We start from the raw sequence: 21344 nt of genomic DNA on the forward strand, positions 1-21344 counted from the left end.
TTATGAACAAATTAAAATCTCTGGCATAAAAAAGTTCATAGTCACATGAGGAAAGAGGCCGTGAAATGACAGCATATTAGCTAAGTGCTATAACAGAGGAATATACATTGGCATTATACAACATAGAGAACAGAGTCCCCTAAACCTACCTGAAGAATATAGGAAAATGGAGAACAGCAGTCAGGAAAAGTTATCAATGAAAAAAATCTGAATTAGGTTTTCAAGAATGAGTAGAAATCTTCTTGGCAGAGAATTTAGTGAAGGGCATTTTAGGTAGGAATAATAACTTTAATTGGAAGAAAAGCAAATAGTCTTATTTTAGCTGAAGTTTAAAGGGTTTTTGAGATGGTGATGAATGAAGGTGAGGAAGTAGGCTAGGACTTATCAGAAAGGGACGTGTGTAGTTCCTAAAGTTCAGGCTTAATCCTAAAGGTACTTTGTAGGATTATCTTTTTGAAGGAGCAACATGATTCGATGTAGGTTTTAGAAAGACCACAAACTGCAGTAATGTACAAAGGGAAATGGTGAGATCCTAAAAAAGGTTAATTGTTAGATAGTGAAATAATAAAGTCATAAATTAAGGCAATGGAAATAAATAAGAGGGAGAGGATTCAAGGATATTTCTAAAGTTGAAGAACAAAGATTTAGTCTCCAACTGGATGAGAAAAGTGAAGTTGCAGACAGAATTTAAGATGATGTCCAGATTTCTGTTTTCGATGGGAGGATGGAATAGTCTTATTCAGAAAAATAGAAAACATGAGAGGAGAAACAGGTATTGAGTATTAGATAATGAATTCCATTTTGAACATATTGAGTTTAAGGTATCATAATACATAGACTAGCACTAACTCAAAATGACCAGGACTGACTAATGCACACTGAATAAATTACTTTCCCCTCTCATCCAGGAAACACCTCCTCTCCAGTCCTTTTTCAGCCACCACAAAGTTGGTGTAACCACAAATGACACTTACAATAGTTGCTAAGTATCAATTCCAAAACATGCTATGCCTATTACTAATTCTAGACTGGTCACTAGCCTGAAGAGAAACGTAAACAATAGTCATTTAAATCTGAGTAAAAAACCTTGCAAGTAGCCCCAATATTTTAAAAACACCCTTCTTATTACTATTGCTTTAATCTGAAGACTGCTGTGAACTTCTGTTCAGATGCAGGCCCTTTCTGGCTAGATCAGAACTGAATCTTGATAGCAACAATGGTAAGTCCACAGAGAACTAATTATCTGCCAGCGACTAAGTGACAGAGTTATATTCATTTAACTAACATTCACTGAGTGCCTACTATATACACCCTGTAAACATACATAAGGTAAAAAATTAAGAGGCCATTTTCCTCAAGGAAAGTGTAAGATAGATGAAAACTGAAAGAACTCACATTCAGTCTTGAAATGGGAAAGTATCTGGGGACTAGGGTAAAAAGAACAGTTACTTCCAGACTATGGTAGATAACCAATGAAGAAAAGTAATAGAAAAAAAAGGTTCTTAATTTGAATTAGTTATGTTCTCTCAGTTGGCCTTTTAAGAAAGTACATAATTCCCAACAGAATATGTATCTGATGACACTTCCCTGGCCATTACCTTGGACCAGAGCCACTTTGCCCTTTCCACATACAGTTCAGCAAGTCGTGATTCCCCTGCATTAAGGAGAGCATTGTAGGCTGTCTGGTGGTGACCAGCCTTTCTAGCTACTCTGGCACTCTGCAGCCAGCATTCTCCAACCATTTCATTGTAATCTGGTCTAAAGGAAGTAACAAAACATGGGAGACAAAGAGACCATTGGTAAGTGTATGCAACAACTTAACTAAAACCATTTAAATCTGGGTCATATACTGTGCAAGTAGTTCCAATGTTTTGAAAGCCCCTGTTCCCAACACAGAACCTTCTTCATATACTATTTCGAAGGAATCAATGATTAATTTGTTTAAAAAGCCTTGACTTAAATTTTCTTATAGTGCTCCATTTTTACCTAATATAAACTTTATTATTGATTTTTATCAGTAAAAAATGTATCCCCCAGATATGTTTTTAACATCTTAAAAAAGAGAAAGAAATGGCATATAAAAGTGATTCTTAAGCTCTAGTTGCTTTCAGCCAGACAGTGTAGCCTTGATAATTGAAAACAGAAAAATACAGACCCCCAAATAATATCCAAATACCAAATTCAAGATAAGTGACATTTAAAAAAAAGTAGTGTAAGAAACCTTTTATTGAGGCTTAATAAAGTCCGCCGGAGAGCCAGGATAGGCTCCTTGGCTCTATAGGAATTCTGGGTCATTTCTAGTCGAGCTACCCAGTTTAGGGAATCTTCTTGAGAATTGTCACCTGGAGAGTACTGGAAAAGTGGTTTGATGCTATGTTCCAACTCACACAACATGTGCAATCTAAAGATAGACAGAGCCCATGTTAAAATGTTACCACATTCAGACTTATTAATCTCATATATAAAGCATGTACTTTAAATCAGCAATAAAGAATTTAAAATACACAGCTTACTTTGGTAGAACTTTAATATATCCTTGCTATGCAAACAATTACATTTATATCTTTTCAAACTGAACGTAAACACCAATTTATACTGGTTCATATATTTAGTGCTTTAGTCAGGCATGGTAGTGTGTGCCTGTACTCTCAGCTACTCAGGAGACTGAGGCAGGTGGACCACTTGAGCTCAGGAGTTCAAGGCTACAGTGAGCTACAGTTATGCCTGTGAATAGCCACTGCACTCCAGCTCAGGCAACAAAGCAAGATCCCATCTCTTAAAATAATAAATAAATAAAATCAATTAATTACATTAAAATTTTTTAAATAAATAAATATTTAGGGATTTGCAGTGCTTCCCAAATTCCTATGAATTAAATTGTAGAATGATGGATAAAACTAAATTCAAATGCATGAAAACCAAAATTTACCACCTAAATGAAGATAAAAGAAAATATGGATCCATTATAAACCAACATGAGGTATCTGCATATATTGCTGATGACTTGCTTGAACCTGGGAGGTGGAGGTTGCAGTGAGCTGAGATTGTGCCATTGCACTCCAGCCTGGGCAACAGAGCAAGACCCAGTCTCAAATTAAATAAATAATAAATAAGAGGACCTTGCATAGCAAGCCAGTAAAAAATTGTGAAATTAATGTAGTTTTCTTTCTAAGAGTGATGAAAACTGTGATACATTCACACTAGCTTTCCCCCCTTTGTATGATAGTCAGTGTCTATGACTCAGTGTTCAAGGCACAAAGGTATAGGTGAGTGGCTACAGAACAGAATTAAACTTAGTGGCCCAATCTCTACTTTCATTAAGATATTACCAAAGGGGCTGATACTAAATATAGTGAATTCTTCTAACTTAAAAAAAATGTGCTGTTAGAAATTTCTTATACTTTAATTATAATACTTACTTTATCATTTTTCCCTAGGTAGAATTCATAGACCTAAAATGTTTTCTAACATTTTCTTCCTCACTTCTAAAAGATAATATTCTTTCTAGTAATGTGAAACCTATATGTTTTGGGGGGAAATAACAAACACATATCTAAATGAGAAGGAAAGGGAAACAACAAATACCAAGTACCAATGTGCAGGTGTTATAGAAGTCTATATTATATTTGGGTTATACAGAAAGCAAACTATGACATTACAAGAGGACAAACATATGATATTTTTATTATGTTTTTCATTTTGTCTCATAGCTGCCTTTCCTTAAAAGGATGTATGTTTGAATATTTTTTAACTGTAGGGTAATTGTGAGGTAAAAAGAATGAAAGAGCTATTTGGTGTAGCTATGCATAATACCAAACACACTATCAATTATTTACTCATCAAAAAACTTCAGTCCTGCCAGATGATATTTATAGGCCAGGAATATAAAAATGGAAACCCCAAAATACCTCACAATATATTCATATCCTCGTTGGTAAGAGCCTCTTTCAAAGCTTGCAGCTGAAAGAGGTACAATTTGTTCTGCTCTCACTAGTTTCAATGTGTCATAAAAAGCTGTGATATCTCTTTTTTTGGCTGATAATAATAGCTGTCCCAGTCTGACACTCCATGTTGTAGATTTCCCATCTGAAAAACAAATGAAGAGTCAAGAAATGTCATGGTAACTGGGTCCAAGAGTCAGCTTTATTTCATTAGATAAAATGGTTAGCAGAAATATCAAACAGATGGTTTCACTCCATTTTTTTTCCTTTTTTTTTTTTCAAGACAGAGTTTCATTCTGTGGTCCAGGCTGGAGGGCTATGGAATGATTATAGCTCACTGCCACCTTGAACTTCTAGGCTCCAATGATCCTCCCGCTACAGCCTCCTAAGTTGGTAAACTACAGGCATGAGCCATCATGCCCAGCTAAGTTTTTAAAAAACATTTTTGTAGAAACAGTCTCATTATGTTGCCCAGGCTGGTGTAGAGCTTCTGGCCTCAAGTAATCCTCCCACCTTGGCCTCCCAAAACTCTGGGATTACAAGTGTGAGTCACCATGCCCAGCCTGTTTTCATTCTACTTTGAACAACTAAACAAGGCAATCATAAAACAGGCTAAGAGATTAAGTATGCATGTTGTTAAGCTACTTAAGTCTGAATATTTATGGCATATTAAAACTGCTTATATTTTAAGAAGTAATTTTACCTGCTGCCAAATAGTTTTCCACCAAATCCCACTGTGACAATTTCCAAGCTGCTTCCACTCTGTACGTGTTTAATTCATCTGTCCATTCAGACCTATTAAAAGAAACCCATATCAACTAAACTTTCTTTAAAGTGATATTCAGAGACTTTATGGTTTACAGACTCTATTATATTTATTGAATTTACACTATATTGTATTTTGTTCTTAGATATAAAATAATTATCTCTATCCAGAAACTACCCAGAAAATTTTAATCTTTCCATCCTTCAAAAATATTTTTTCACTAATTACTTCTAATAAACCATTTAAAATGCCATTCCTCAACAAATTAAAGTGTGCCATATATTATAGCAGTTAATTCCTGAATAATAACTAAGCCCACTGTAAAAATAGCTGCATGCTTAATTTGAACAAAGAGCAAGGAAGAAAAAGAGCCAGCAGAACACACATAAATTCAGAGGTAAGCAATTCTAATAACTTAGAATTCTGAATTAAATTTAAGACAAAAATACGGGGGGACCAGTGGTACAGGCTAGGGATAGTTGAGAGGTATCTAGAACAATATCTAGAACAATACCAAGAGCCTAAGAAAGTTACAACGATTTGTCAACGGCATAACGAAGTATATAAAACTAGCTACCTAAAATATATACCTTTTCTTTTTCTTTTTTTTCTTTGAGGCAGAGTCTCACTCTGTCACCCAGGCTGGAGTGCAGTGGAGCGATCTCTGTGGATTCAAGCAATTCTTCTGCCTCAGCCTCCCAAGTAGCTGGGATTACAGGTACGCACCACCACACTTGGCTAATTTTTGTATTTTCAGTAGAGACGGCGTTTCACCATGTTGGCCAGGCTGGTCTTGAACTCCTGACCTTGTGATCCGCCTGCCTTGGCCTCCCAAAGTGCTGGGATTACAGGTGTGAGCCACCACGCCCAGCCAATATATACCTATTTTTAAACTACTTTCAGTCAGTTTAAAATTTGAGTTCGCAAAACCAGTGTGACATAGGCTAATTATTTTGTAAGCATTCTACTTAGGTGACATTGGGATGACCAGTAATATTTGAGATCATGACTATACAGAAGCAGCTAGACTTTCTCCATGTTTCTTTTTTATTAATTATACTGTCTGAATATCTGCCATATGTTAGATCCTAGGCTAGGCACAATTTTTCATTTAATAATCTAATAACACTGCATACAGCACATATATATCCATATTATAAAGTAACAGAGGGGCTGGAATCAATATCCTCAAAAGTTTTCCTTGCTCTTTCTGCAGTAAAAACACAAAGAAAATATAACAAATGACCTAACAAGTCTCATTTTTAAAAATTCTAAAAATAGCAGATAGAATATGTTCCAATTTTTAAACATGACTACCACCAAAAACAGTTTAGAATAAAGCTAAAGAAATACAACTGAAATCTAATTTTCTAAAGTCCAATTTTGAACAACTTTACAAGTTTACCATCAGATGCCAAAATATAAAAATTTCAGAAAAAAAAATCTCAGTAGAATTAGGCAGTACTTGTTATCCAAATGTGGGATAACAGATTATTTGTGGAATAACAGGTTACAGAGGGGATGTGTCACACAAAGCCGTATAGCAAAAAGTACAAATGGCAATCAGGATTAGGCTGTGAGAATGTATCCATATAAATGGGTACATTAAAAAGAATGATAAATAGGATAAGCACAGTCAATATTTTTGGAAAAATATTTGTTTAAATGCAAATAGAGATTGCCCCATCCATAATCATTTGCCTCACCATGACACAGCACCCTTCATTGAATATTGACATGTCTTTTTCACAACCCAAGATCAGAAGGCTCTATGTATCCCAGACCCAAAGAGAAGAAAAGAGGAGTCTGAATGTGTAGTCTATGTCAAAAAGAAATCTGACACCCCAATTTGAGTCATGACTCTTTCCCAAATCTCTGTAATCTATTTATTCATAAGGTCTCTCAGCTAATCTGGAGAAATATATCTACAACATGTAAGCATTCCTTCTCTACTTCTGTGAAACTTCCCTTGTCATTTCATAAATTCTACTGCTGCGATACCATCTGACCAACAGTGAACTTCTCTGTCCTCAGACATTGTAGAATGATAGTCTTTATGAATCAATTTTGGAACCTATACAAACAGTACTTAGAAAAGGCTGGCTTTAGAATCTATAAAAAGCTTAAATAAACCAACAAGCAAAAAACAACCCCATTAAAAAGTAGATAAAGGACATGAATAGGCACTTCTCAAAAGAAACCATATAAGCACCCAACAAGCATATGAAAAAATGCTCATCATCACAATTATTTGAGAAATGCAAATCAAATCCACAATGTGATACCATCTCACACTAATCAGAATAGCTATTATTATTATTATTTTGAGACAGAGTCTTGCTCTGTTGCCCAGGCCGGAATGCAGTGGTGCAATCTTGGCTCACTGCAACCTCTGTCTCCCAGGTTCAAGCAATATTCCTGCCTCAGCCTCCCAAGTAGCTAGGATTATAGATGTGTACCACCATGCCCAGCTAATTTTTGTATTTTTTTAGTAGAGATGGGTTTTCACCATGTTGGCCAGGCTGGTCTCAAACTCCTGTCCTCAAATGATCCACCTGCCTTGGCCTCCCAAAGTGCTGGGATTACAGGCATGTGCCACCACACCTGGCCCAGAATGGCTATTATTAAAAAGCCAAAAAGTAACAGATTTAGAAGGGGCTGTGAAGAAAAGGGAATGCTTATACACTGTTGGTTGGAATATAAATTAATTCAGCCATTGTGGAAAGTAACGTGGAGATTTCTTAAAGAACTGAAAATAGAACACCCAGCACTCCCATTACTGGGTATATCCCCAAAGGAAAATAATTCATTTCACCAAAAACATACACTTGTATGTGCATCGCAGCACTATTCATAATAGCAAAGACATGAAATCAACCTAAATGCCCATCAATGGTGAATGAGATAAAGAAAATGTGGCATATATACACAACGGGATACTATGCAGCCATAAAAAAAGAATAAAATAATGTCCTTTGCAGCAACATGGATGTAGCTAGAGGCCGTTATCCTAAGTGAACTAACACAGAAACAGAAAACCAAATACCACATGTTCTCACTTATAAATGGGAGCTAAACACTGTGGACACAAATATGGGAACAACAGACACTGGGGACTACAAGAGGTGGAAGAAGGAACGAGGCAAGAGTTGAAAAACTATCTTTTGGGCACTATGCTCAATACCTGAGTGATGGGTTCAATTGTATCCTAAACTTCAGTATCATGTAATATGCCCTTGTTACTAACTTACACATGTACCCCTAGAATTTAAAATAAAAGTTGAAAAAAAAAAAGAAAAAGTTGGCTTCAGAGTAGTATAAAAACAGCGGCCTGTATATTCTTTGGTTAACTGAGATCCCATTCCCTTTTGACCAAATTTTACTCCCCAGAATAGTTATTTAGAGTCTGGTGAATAAATCAAGAAACACAGCTTTCAGCTCTCACAGCAAAGCAGCTTCAAGAGCAGTGCCAATCTCCACATTTAATCTCCATTTGGAAGAACTACTCAACCTTAATTTTCGTCACACATACATATTATTTTTTGTATAATTCGATTTTCTATAATAAACCCACTTTCTTTAGGAGAGGAAGGCTGCTTTCACATTCATCAATCATTTAGGGTAAAAATCAATGCACACAGTCTACAGTGATAGTCCATAAATCAGTCACAAAGTTCACTCCCCCACCTCTAGCACAGAAAATACCTGGTATTGATACTATAAGCAGGGCACAGATGCCCTTTCAGCCTCAGAAAGTCCCATATAAGCCTCACCAATAGCAGGTGGGTTCTAGAAGTTTCTTGTGTTAGGGTAAATCTAATTCAAGGATGGCTCCTTTGAGAGAAGATAAGCTGTTAAGTGGTAGATTGACTATGAAAAACTTGAGGGGAAAAAAAATTTGGTGCTTATCTCCAATACCATGAAAACACATAAAACACTTATACTCACTAAACATTAAGTCATCTAATTCACTAATTAAAAATTCCCCATTCAGATAAAATAACAAAAGGAAATCAGTCTTTTATAAAATATTACCTGTTAGCATGCACTCCATTCACCTGAGTGATAACGGTAGACAGCTGACCAAGACCTAACATGGACTTTACTACACCATGATAATGAATGATCTAGAAATTTAAAAATATTTAAAATACCAATTATCACTTCAATAATAGCTTGGGAACCAAAAACAGTTTAACTGATATTTAAAAATTACTATTTACTTGATTGCACTTATTTTCTTTATTATTATTATCTTAATTTTTTGTAGTGACGGGGTCTCGCCATGTTGCCCAGGCTGGTCTCAAACTTCTGGGCTCAAGTGATCCTCCTGCCTCAGCCTGAGGCACTAGCCATGGTGCCCAGCCACACCTTTCTTAATTTAACAATTGACTTGCTTACTTACATGGCAGGACCCCCAGCAATGTCCTAACACATTTAAAGTAACATAAATAAATGTAGACAACCTAGAAAATATTATATACATTTTGGAGTTATTAAATGTACATTTCAATACAGATATACTCCATAATAAATTTCATTCATTTAGGGGATTTCTAAAGTCATACAAATGTAGTATTGGAAGGGATTTTTTAAATCATCTAGTAAAGTCTCTATTTTTATCTGTCAGGAAACTCAAGCTCAGAGAGAGTTAAATATTTTCCAGACACTCTGTGACACTGATAGAAATAGTATTAAAACTAAAGTTTCCAGATTTCATATTCAGGGCTATTTTCATTACATTGCCTTTTAATTATTATCTTACCTGGTCTGGTTCTAGCTGAATAGCCCTGTCATAACAAGCAGTGGCATCCCTCAGCAAGCCAAGGCTTTCATGTTCAAGAATCTGTTCTTTTAGAGATGGTTCTGCCTTTCTAATTGCGCTGACTCCAGCCACTCCATCAGGTTCATGCATAGCAGCATACAATTTCTTTGTTCAATGATTAAAAAACAATCAAAAACAGGAAAAACACAACTGGAAATAAAACTAAAAAGCCAACTGTTTATATTGAAAGAGGAATTTTTTGAGAAATTTTTCCTCAAAGTAATAGGAAACATTTGTTTCATGGCAGAGTCACAGTAAAATTATAAACTTATTTCCAGGCATTCTATTCCGTCAACATTCTTATTCTTCTTAAATACAAATTTACATCAATAGCTGTTATTGATCATAGGATTACGAAGAACCTCAGGATCCTAAAACTCTCTAGATCCAAAGGATAACATATTCTGTTGAATACAGTTTATAAGAGTTTTATTGAATTTTTAAATTTTTTTAAATGTAAATAAGCATTTTAATATATTATCATTGAGATGCCTCAAAGAAAACCAAGACAGCAATCTGGGCTCAAAGGAGATGTTAAAGCTAAAGATAAAAATTTAAGAATCAATTAGCATAAAGACAGTCTCTTACAACATATGAAAGAATGGGATGATCTAGGAAATTGATAAAGAAGAAAAGAAGGCTGAGCATAGAGACTAGAGTTTCTACATTTATCAACAAGGAAGAGCTGGCAAATGAAACAGAGGAGAAGAGAGATAACTTGGAAGAAAACTGGAGAATAAAATATCACAGAAGCCATGGGAGAAAAGCAAATGTCTTAATGAGAAAGGCATATTCAATGATACTGAGGTTAAGAAAATGAGGGCTGGGGAATATTTACTGGATTTGGTAACATGTGGCCACCAATTTTCTTAGCAAGAATAGTGTCAAGAGAAAAGAAAAAGAGAAGTCTTATTGAAATAGGCAGAGTGAATGAGAAACAAAGAAACAAGCGACTACAGTATAGGGAAAATAGACAATTCTTTCAAAAACTGGTTATGAAGTTCCAGAAACCGAGAGATGGGATGTATCTAAAGGAGATGGTAAGATCAAGGGAATTATAAAAAGTTAAGATAGACTTTACTAGAATATGTCTATATGCTCTATATACTCTGGTTCACAAAGAGAAATTAATTACACTAGAGAAAGAAGGAATATATGAAGAAGTTACATCTGGAAATTGAGAACACAAGTAAAAAACTTGAATTTTGACAAAAAGGAATCCTTCCTTAAAAATAACAGAAGAAGCCAGGCACGGTGGCTCATGCCTGTAATTCCAGCACTGTGAGAGACCAAGGCAGGCAGATCACTTAAGGTCAGGAGGCCAGCCTAGGCAACATGGAAAAATCCCGTCTCTAACTAAAAATATAAAAAATTAGCCAGGTGTGGTGGTGGTGCCTGTGGTCCCAGCTACTCGGGAGGCTGAGGTGGGAGGATCGCTTGAGCCTGGGAGGTGGAGGTTGCAGTGAGCTGAGATTATGCCACTGTACTCCAGCCTGGGTGATAGAGTGAGACCCTATCTCAAAATAAATAACTAAACAAAATAACATAAGGGAAGAAAAAGAATATGGTGCAGATGCTGTGCATTTGCAAATTTTTCCTAATGAATGATGAAGCAAGATCATCAGCTGGAAGCAGGGAAGCAAATTAAAGGTAAGCAACAGTCATCTTGAAAAATGGGAAAGTAGCCTTACTAGAGAAACCCAGCAGACCTGAAGGTAATGTTAGAGTCCTGAAGTTTTAAAGATGTTTGAGATCATGAACTTAAAGTGAAACCAGTTATAACACCCACTGTTTAATTTTTCTCCAGCTGCTTATATGGTTGGAGTTTTACAAAGGGAGTACAACACAGTGGGGAAAAGACAAGATGTTGAGCATCACACTAAGGGAATGATTTTAACCATGAACCATAGACTTAAAACTAGACAAGGAGGAATGCAAAGATAGGAAGGGGCTAATATTCATCTTAGGACTGCAAGTTACTAATTTTCCAGTTCTTTTATCACACTTTGCTTTTTGATTTCAAAAGCCCAGCAATCTTGAGCTCTCATTTAATTCCATTGTATTCGCCTCACCTGCCCTTACTTTCTTTTGTTCCCTACACAATCATAACATTGCCTAAATCATTATTTCACCAGAATTTTCATGCCTGATACCTAACATAACCAGTACTTCCCTACCACTTATTCACTCCTAAATTCAGGACCACAACTCTCACAAGGAGAATAGTAATTCCTTGAATCATAGCCCTTCCAAAGCCTCCTCCGCAACTGCCACAGGCATTTAGCTAAAATGCCATTGTGACCGTAACACTTCCCTAGTTCACACTCTCCAAGAAGTTTGAGCAACTTAAAAAGTCCTCTGTTATTTGTGATCTTTCCTCTGCCATTCCAAAACTGACACTTTACTGTTTGGCATATGCCATGCTCTTTTCCAGCTCCACAGAGATGCGCTACTTACAATGTCTTGCCTCCCTATACTGCTCATTTTTTAAGACACCATCTCCAAGAAGCCATTCCTGACCTCTGGCTCATCCACCTCCATCTCCCACCATACTCCACATGAATGAGTTAAGTGTCCTTCCTCAGGGTACATGTGTGTTACTGCATTTAAAATATTTTGCCAAATTGATGTTTATCTCTCCCCACTAATCTATAAGCTTTCAAAGTGCTTATAAATATCTAGAGCCTAGCATAGCATCTAAAACATTGAAAAAAATGAACATAAATATTAAAGACTGGCTATATGAATTTTCATTATTAAATTCATTATATTAACTTCAAACCTGTAAAAATCCAAGATGTTCTTGAATATTTTGCTTCTTTTCTGTAATAAATGATTCAAAGTGCATTACAGCTCGTGTGTATGCTTTGGAGCGAAAGGAAGCTACTGCCAGAGCATCCTGGGGTATGAGGTCTAGAAAACGGGTTACACTCTGATAGTCTTCATAATCCACAGTAGATACTAGATCAGAAAAAAGAAATTGAGTAATTAAGACTTGCAAGATAAAATTTTAAAAGGGTCAATTTAAGTATTTAAGTTCAATTTACTTCACTAAACAAATTAATCTGAATGTATTAGGATATCATATTTAGGATGTAACTAACAACAGAATGATTGTTCAGAGAGTCTTGTTCCAACTCTACAATTATTACTTACCTTTCTTTGGACAGTCATTTAACTTACTGAGCCTCTGTTTCTTTATCTATAAAAGGAAAATATTAGTGCTTGTCTTGCTTTCCTTACAATGTTGTTGGTGAGGATTAAATATAAATCTATTATTAAACTTTGAAGAGATATAATGGTGATACAAAAGATACAAGATTAGTTATTATTTTTTGATGACTATAAAAAATGACTAAATTTAGCTATTTTAGAGGGAAACTGCAGAACTATGGAAATAGCCTTTTTTTTTTTTAAAGTTTAGTATGATTTGTTATCAATCTATTTTTTCTTGGGTTGCCAAATATACAGTATCACCTATTACAATAGAAATTGAAAGTAAAAGTTCCTTCAAAGTAAAACCACAAGTACTTTAGGATAATTTTTCAGGAGTGTACAAAAAGACAAAAATTAAAAACTTCTAAATGACAACAGTCTAGTTTACAAATTCTTATTTAAAACTTCTATAACAGTGAGTAGAAAACAGAAAACAAACTTCTTCAAAACTTAAAAAATTAAGGTAGTATATTTTATTTCTTTTTATTTATTTACTTTTTAGAAAATTTATTTTGAGACAGGGTCTCACTTTGTTGCCTAGGCTGCAGTGCAGTGGCATGATCATAGCTCACTGCAGCCTGCACCTCCTGGGCTAAAGTGATCCTGCCTCAGCCTCCCCAGTAGCTGGGGCCACAGGCATGTGCCACTATACCTGGCTAAATTTTGTACTTTTTATGTTGCACAGGCTGGTCTCAAATTTCTGAGTTCAAGTGATCCACCCACCTTGGCCTCCCCAAATGCTAAGATTACAGGCGTGAGACACCACACCTGGCCTAAGGTAGTATATTCTAAAGATATTATATTTAAAATAAGGTCCTTATTTACATCAAAATTTGTAGATGATTTCAAATTATATTTTTTTCTTTTGAGACAGGGTCTCATTCTGCTGCCCAGGATAGAGTGCAGGGGTGTGATTTTGTCTCACTGCAGCCTCAAGCTCACAACCTCAAGCAATCCTCACACTTCAGCCTCGACAGTTAGCTGAGATTACAGGCACACACCACCACACCCGGTTAATTTTTGTTTTTTTTTTTTGTAGAGAAGGGGGTCTCTACAAAAATGTTAAACAAATGTTAAAGGTATTGTATTTTTGAACCATTACAAATGTTATTCTTAAAAGCTAGAATTTTGGCCAGGCATGGTGGCTCATGCCTCCCAGCACTTCGGGAGGCCGAGGTGGGTGGATCACCTGAGTTCAGGAGTTAGACACCACCCTGGGCAACATGGTGAAATCCTGTCTCCATTAAAATACAAAAAAATAGTAGGATATGGTGACGTGCACCTGTAGTCCCAGCTACTCAGAAGGTTGAGGCACAAGAATCGCTTGAGCAGAGGCTGCAGTGAGCTGAGATCATGCCACTGCACTCCACTTTGGAATACAGAGTGAGACTCTGTCTTAGAAAAAAAAAAAAAACCTAGAAATTTAATTACAGTGTCAGTGAAAATGGTGATAATAGAGTGTTTGGTTTTATATTACCAGTTTGACATGCAGAAATAAAAACAAACAGGCTGGTCATGCTGGCTCATGTCTGTTAACCCAACACTTTGGGAGATCAAGGAAGATGGACTGTTTGAGCCTACGAGTTGGAGACCAGCCTGGCCAATATGGTGAAACTCCATCTCTACTAAAAGTACAAAAAATCAGCTGGGCATGGTGGTGCATGCCTGTAATCCCAGCTACTCAGGAGGCTAAGGCATGAGAATCACTTAAACCCAGAAGGTAGAAGCTGCAGTGAACCAAGATCGCACGACTACACTCTAGCCTAGGCAAGAGAGAGAGACTTGGTCTCAAAAAAAACATTAAAAACAAACATTTAATTGTTAAATATGAAAAATATATTAATAGCCTCATTCCAGACAAAAACATTCCCCAAGTAGGTGATTATTGGCAAGTCCAGAAAATTTTAGAAAAATTGTAAACTATTAAGCTTAACAACAGGAATATATCTACTTTAACAGAACAGAGGGAGATGCTCACAAAATGAGAATTATGGAAATGAAGGTCTCTTTAAGGATTGTTAGTCAGTTTTTCAATTAGCCTGAAAGCCTGCAGGAAAAACATCTGATGTCCGTGAGAACAGCTGAGATATAAGGTCATATTATAACCATCCACTAATTGCAAGAATGGAAAAACAAAAGGTTCAAAGAAAGTAAGAATATCCATTAGTGTGTGACGAATATAATTCTTCTCATAAATGCTTATATTAGAGAGACAAATTAGCAGGTGTCATTTTTAAATCAAGATACTTCTTAGTAAAAGTTGTAATATTACAGGAAAAAATAGTAAGATATAGCAGGGTATAGTGTAGTAATGCATAGTAAGCATATTTGGACAGCTGGCTAGATACCAAACACTACTAGATACAAGAAAAATAAACAAAAATAGCTTCTCTGTAGGTCATAAAATAAAATTAATATCTCCCCGGAAATTTAAAACTTAAATGTGAAAAAGATTGCAAAGAGTATTTTCCAAGTGAAAACAACAAAGACCAGAGTACAAACACACACACACACACAAATACTGAGGGAACATGTAATAAGTTAACTGTGGGGATTAGGTTAATAACAATATTATCATCTCATTTATTTCACACTTTATAATTTATCTATTCATCATCTCATTTAATCTGCACAACAATCTCCTAAGGGAGATAATATTAACTCCATTTTGGCCATTTGTGGTGGCTCACGCCTATAATCTCAGCACTTTGGGAGGCTGAGGCAGGCAGATCGCCTCACATTAGGAGTTGGAGAGCAGCCTGGCCAACATGGCAAAACCCCGTCTCTACTAAAAATACAAAAATTAACTGGGCGTGGTGGCACACGCCTGTAATCCCAGCTACTCAGGAGGCTGAGCCAGGAGAATCACTTGAACCCGGGACGTGGAGGGTGCATTGAGCCGAGATTGTGCCACTGCATTCCAGCCTGGGTGACACAGCGAGACTCCATCTTGAAAAAAATTAATAAATACAAATAAAAATATTAACTCTATTTTATACAAAGAAAAATTAAATAATGTGTCTTGTCCAAGTGAGAGTAAGAAGAGAGAAAGGTCTTATGACTAAAAATTCACTGTTTTTTCTCAGTGAAAAGGCCACACTATTACCCATTTCAAAAATACATACGACAGCCAGGCACGGTGGCTCACACCTGTAATCCCAGCACTTTGGGAGGCCGAGACAGATGGATCACCTGAGCTCAGGGGTTCGAGACCAGCCTGGCCAATATGGCGAAACACCGTCTCTACTAAAAAATACAAAAAAAATTAGCTGGGTATGGTGGCAGACACCTGTAATCCCAGCTACTTGGGAGGCTGGGGCAGGAGAATTGCTTGAACCTGGGAGGCAGAGGTTGCAGTGAGCCAAGGTCACACCATTGCACTCCAGCCTGGGCAACAAAAGCAAAACCCCATCTCAAGAAAAAAAAAAACACAAAAAAAATACATAAAACAAGGTATTTTTTAAGCTAGTGCTTAAATTATAGAACTGATAAGCCAGGTGAGGTGGCTCACGCCTGTAATCCCAGCACTTTGGAGGCCGAGGCAGGCAGATCACAAGGTCAAGAAATCGAGACCATCCTGGCCAACATGGTGAATCCCCATCTCTACTAAAAATGCAAAAGTTAGCCAGGCATGGTGGCACACGCCTGTAGTCCCAGCTACTTGGGAGGCTGAGGCAGAAGAATTGCTTGAACCCAGGAGGCAGCAGTTGCAGCAAGTCAAGATTGTGCCACTGCACTCCAACCTGGCAAGCAGGCATGACTCTGTCTCAAAAAAAAAAAAAAAAGAACGGATAGAGGGAAAAGCTAACTGGTGAACAGTTATAACAAAGAAATAAACAAGTGGTAACTCACCCATTGAGTCTACCTTATTTCTGTTTGATTTGCTGTGTGGACATTTCTCAGCTTTTAGTGTCTGAAACTTGTGCCTTGCCCACTGTGTGAGATGGTCAATCATGGAGAACACAGTCTGTGTACTGAGTTGACACAGATCAGATGCAATGTCTTGGGTATTTATGGTTTGCTGATCGTCATGCTTTAGAACTGCCATAATTTCTGCATAAACCTATGAGAACCATTTTATAGTTAATAATAGTATCTATATAACACCATTTAACTATTGTATGACATTTAAGACTAACCATTCTAAGGCAAAAATTTTCTAAAGAAAAAAAGACAATCAGCTGGCTCATGCCTGTAATCTCAGCACTTTGGGAGGCTGAGGCAGGCTGATCGCCTGAAGTCAAGACCAGCCTTGTCACCATGGTGAAACCCTGTCTATACTAAAAATACAAAAAAATTAGCCAGGCATGGTGGCACATGTGTGTAATCCCAGCTACTCAGGAGGCTGAGGCAGTAGAATCACTTGAACCTGGAAGGTGGAGGTTGCAGAGAGCCAAGAGCCCCACTGCATCCCAGCCTGGGCAACACAACAAGGCTTCATCTTAAAAACAGAAAAATAAAACACAATCGATCAATAATACATTACTGTTCTTATCTATAATTAAATCAATCAAAGATTAGTCTAAAAAGAAAATATACTATAGAGTCACTAAAGAAAATTTAAAAAAATTTTTAATATTCTAGATTATTCAATAAAAGATAATGAAACTTTTGTTAACTAATAGTGAAAAAATCTTACAGTAATATCTCATACTGTAAGGCCGGCTGCCTCGCTGAGAGCCAAATGGACACACTTATCTCTCTTCATGCTGGCTCCCCACCCACACTCCTATCAGGTCTCTCTATGCTGGCTCCCCACACACACTCTATCAGGCCTCTCTGTGCTGGCTCCCCACACCCACTCCTATCTGGCCTCTCCATGCAGGCTCCACACGCCCACTCCTGCATTCCTCACTCAACCCCTTCAAAATTTAAAAAAGCCCGCCAAAGATTTGTCCAATGGCAGTTTAACATTGACCTCCCCAGCCAGTCAGCCTACCAATGAAACTGTCTGCTCTTTGTTTCCTGAACAATCAATCAAACCTCCTCACCAATGAACCTGTCTGCTCTTTGTTTCTTTAGCCCCGCCTGACTACCAATGGCAGCTCACCCCATCGGCATCTCAACTCCCCCTGACCAATGAAACTGCTCTTTGTTTCCCTAACAATCAATCAAACCTCCTTACCAATGAAATTGTCTGCTCTTTGTTTCCCCAATGACCAATCAACTACCTCCACTTCATATAAAACCCCACGCCCTGAGAAGCCCATTGCGACTTCTCTGGCCCCTTCCTGGACCACAGAACCTCACCCGAGAGCTGAATAAATTGGATTCTCATTTTTTTCTCACTGGCCTCAGTTTCCTCATTGCGACTCGGCTATATACCTTACACATACTATATGCAAAATTAATTGCAGAATAAATGAAGGACTAAATATAAAAACAGAAGAATTAAAAGAATATATAGGCAAATGAGCTCACGGCATCAGATAAGAAAAGGGATCATATAAAAGGCTTAAGATTCATAATCTATAAAAGATGTATAAATTTTACATTTACATTTAAAATTTCTGCATAGCAAAAGGTACAAAGGTTAAAAAGAAAATGATTAAGTTGGAATAATTTTTGAAAATATGACTGGCAACAAATTGGTGGCTAGAATATACATAGAACTTCTAACAATTAAAAGGATACACACAGCTGGGTGCGGTGGCTGACGCCTGCAATCCCAGCACTTTGGGAGGCCAAGGTGGGTGGATCACGAAGTCAAGAGATTGAGACCATCCTGGCCAACATGGTGAAACCCCATCTCTACTAAAAACATAAAAATTAGCTGGGCGTGGTGGCGCATGCCTGTAGTCCCAGCTACTCGGGTGGCTGACGCAGAAGAATCTCTTGAAGCTTGAACTCAAGAGGCAGAGGTTGCAGTGAGTGGAGATCGCACTACTGCACTCTACCCTGGTGACAGAACGAGACTCTGTCTCAAAAAAAAAAAAAAAGAAAACAAAAAAACCACACCACACAGGCAAAGATATGTAAATGAACATATATAGCCATTCAGAGATCTACATTTCCTACTAATACATAGCCTTTCTAATACTATCTGCATTGGAGAAAAGAAGTTTCCCATGTTCAAAAACCAAATAAGATGATTTATCTCACCTCCTGCTGATCTTCTTGATTACAACCCAATAAGACATACACCAGAATATGTGGAAGAAGATAGATAGTCACTTTGAAATCGTGTTTCATCATAATGCTACAGCAGGTGAAAATTTTACTGGCAAGCTCATGCCGAACCTGTAAACTCAAAATGTGTAAAGATAGTAAGTAATTTAATATACCTTAGTCTACTGATAAAATGTCAAAAAGTAGCATGTGAGATAACTCATCATGAACAAGTATTCTTTTTTAAATTAAAAACAATTTAAATTAATTTTTTAATTATATTATTTGGGGTTAAAGTCAAATTTTATGACTTAACCTTCGATTTGCTAACATTATTGAACTCGAAATTTTAAAGAGTTTTTTTCTTCAGGCCAGGAGTGGTGGTTCATGCCTGTAATCCCAGCACTTTGGGAGGCTGAGGCAGGCAGATCACAAGGTCAGGAGTTTGAGATGAGCCTGGCCAATATGGTGAATCCCTACCTCTACTAAAAATATAAAAGTTAGCTGGGTGTGGTGGTGGGTGCCTGTAGTCCCAGTTACTTGGGAGGCTGAGGCAGGAGAACTGCTTGAACCCGGGAGGCGGAGGTTGCAGTGAGCCAAGATTGCACCATTGCACTCCAGCCTGGGTGACAGAGCGAGATTCCGTCTCAAAAAAAAAAGTGTTTTCTTCAAATACAAAGCCAAAAACCAAAAGAATCCCACAATATTCCAGAGCTGAAAATAGTTAACAGTATTTCATATTTTACACATTAAATTTTCATTTAAAAAAAGAAAATGTCTTGAAGTAACCAACTACAAATTAGCATAATGATATTTTAAAACACTAACAGAAATGTTAATTAAAGGCGGGGCACAGTGGCTCACACCTGTAATCCCAGCACTTTGAGAGGCGGAGGTGGACAGATCACCTGAGGTCAGGAGTTCAAGACCAGCCTGGCTAACATGGAGAAACCCTATCTCTACTAAAAATACAAAGATTAGCCAGGTGTGGTGGCTCACACCTGTAATCCCAGCTACTTGTGATCCTGAGATGGGAGAATCACTTGAACCCGGGAGGTGGAGGCTGCAATAAGCCCAGATTGTGCCATTATACTCCAGCCTGGGGTGGGGGAGGGAGGGAGGGAGAGAGGGAGGAAGGAAGGAAGGAGGGAAGGAAGGAGAATTAAAAGCAAAAATTGTAAATTTTAAATCTAATGTAAACATTTTCTTGGAACACCGAGTATCCTTCGTCTGTCTGGCATGTAAAAATTTCTCATTAAAAAAATAGAAATATACCTCTGCTTTTTCCATGAAGGTGAATTTTAAAAATCTTTATTTTTATTTTAGAGAAAGTTCAGATAATATAACTTCTTTTAGAAATGCCATTAGAGTATATCTCTTTATTAAATGTCTTTTTATTATGTAAAAAACTCTGATATAGCATTACATCCTTTTACACAGTATTATTTATCAATATAAAATGAACAGACACAAGAAAAAAACAAAAAAAAAAGAAAAAAATGAACAGACATAATGTAATTTTACACATACATTAAGACCATAGTAATTTTCTTGGTAAAATGATTACTTTTCACTCAGAAACTATTATTAGTAACTACAGAGAAATTATTACTATTAGTAAACATTTTCTTCAAAAATTTCTATGATTATCAGCACTAATACTTCAATGACTACTGTGTGTGCTATGCATTCAGAGATGTTCTGGTTTTCTTTAGAATTTCTGTTCAGTTAACAAACTGAACAGGGTTTCTTACCTTTGTTATAAGATAACCTGCCCAAGTTGCTGACCATTCTGCAAAATTACTACCCAATTTACTTAAGTAAATTGGCATCGTTACTCCAGACCAATCGGTTGACTTCTGAGAACTCTTGTATCTGTAATTATGAAAATTTTGAAAATTTACTTTAAAAATCCATCTGTTTAGAATTTTAGTAAATTACAGCAAACCCTTAAGTGACTACTGCAGTACAGACTTGCCTTTAATGAAATCTGCTTACCTTTTTTGCATATCCTTCTTACGGGTGAAGCAGATCATTCTTGCACACCTAAAGTACTTCGAAGGATTTGAGTCTGCCTCTTCCTCTTCCTCAGATCCTTCCAACTTTATTCTTGTATAAGAAAAACCTGTTCCTTTGAAGTTCAAGCCACCCAGGCATACTACTATTTTCTACTCCTCATTACCAGCAACTACTCAACTCACTGATTACCAAACTCATTGATAACTTTAGCACATTGCTCAGGGTTTTCTTCCTTCCCCAGTGTTATTATCATCCTAGGTGACTTCAATGGCTAGCTGGAGCGTTAATAAATGCCCTATACTTGAAGTCTTATACCCAAATTTTATATGTGTGTGTGTGTGTATATAAACTCACTGTATTCTGAGTTTCTGACAGTTGAAAAATCCAATAATCTCTCAGTTAACCATCACACTAAACCAGGAAAAAACCTCAAATCCCTATTTTGAATCATCACAAGTACAGTTTTCTA

The 21344-nt window shown here is 36.9% G+C and overlaps 1 protein-coding gene across 4 annotated transcripts in view; it reads right to left on the minus strand.

Annotated features, from left to right (window-relative positions):
* Positions 1-21344, minus strand: part of ATR (ATR serine/threonine kinase) — a 125054-nt gene that overhangs the window by 40350 nt on the left and 63360 nt on the right. For all 4 annotated transcript variants that reach the window (XM_064378772.1, XM_064378773.1, XM_064378774.1 and 1 more), the window contains exons 25-34: positions 20611-20731; positions 18851-18988; positions 16601-16811; positions 12315-12493; positions 9473-9637; positions 8743-8834; positions 4645-4736; positions 3909-4086; positions 2222-2401; positions 1599-1758 (exon numbers count right to left, since the gene is read on the minus strand). In XM_064378772.1, coding sequence (XP_064234842.1) covers positions 1599-1758; positions 2222-2401; positions 3909-4086; positions 4645-4736; positions 8743-8834; positions 9473-9637; positions 12315-12493; positions 16601-16811; positions 18851-18988; positions 20611-20731 — 1516 coding nt within the window. The remainder of the gene's footprint in view (positions 1-1598; positions 1759-2221; positions 2402-3908; positions 4087-4644; positions 4737-8742; positions 8835-9472; positions 9638-12314; positions 12494-16600; positions 16812-18850; positions 18989-20610; positions 20732-21344) is intronic.

This window comes from Aotus nancymaae, unplaced genomic scaffold (genome assembly GCF_030222135.1).
Source record: "Aotus nancymaae isolate 86718 unplaced genomic scaffold, 86718_ANA_hifiasm-v0.15.2.pri h1tg000019l, whole genome shotgun sequence".
NCBI classification, from domain to species: domain Eukaryota; kingdom Metazoa; phylum Chordata; class Mammalia; order Primates; family Aotidae; genus Aotus; species Aotus nancymaae.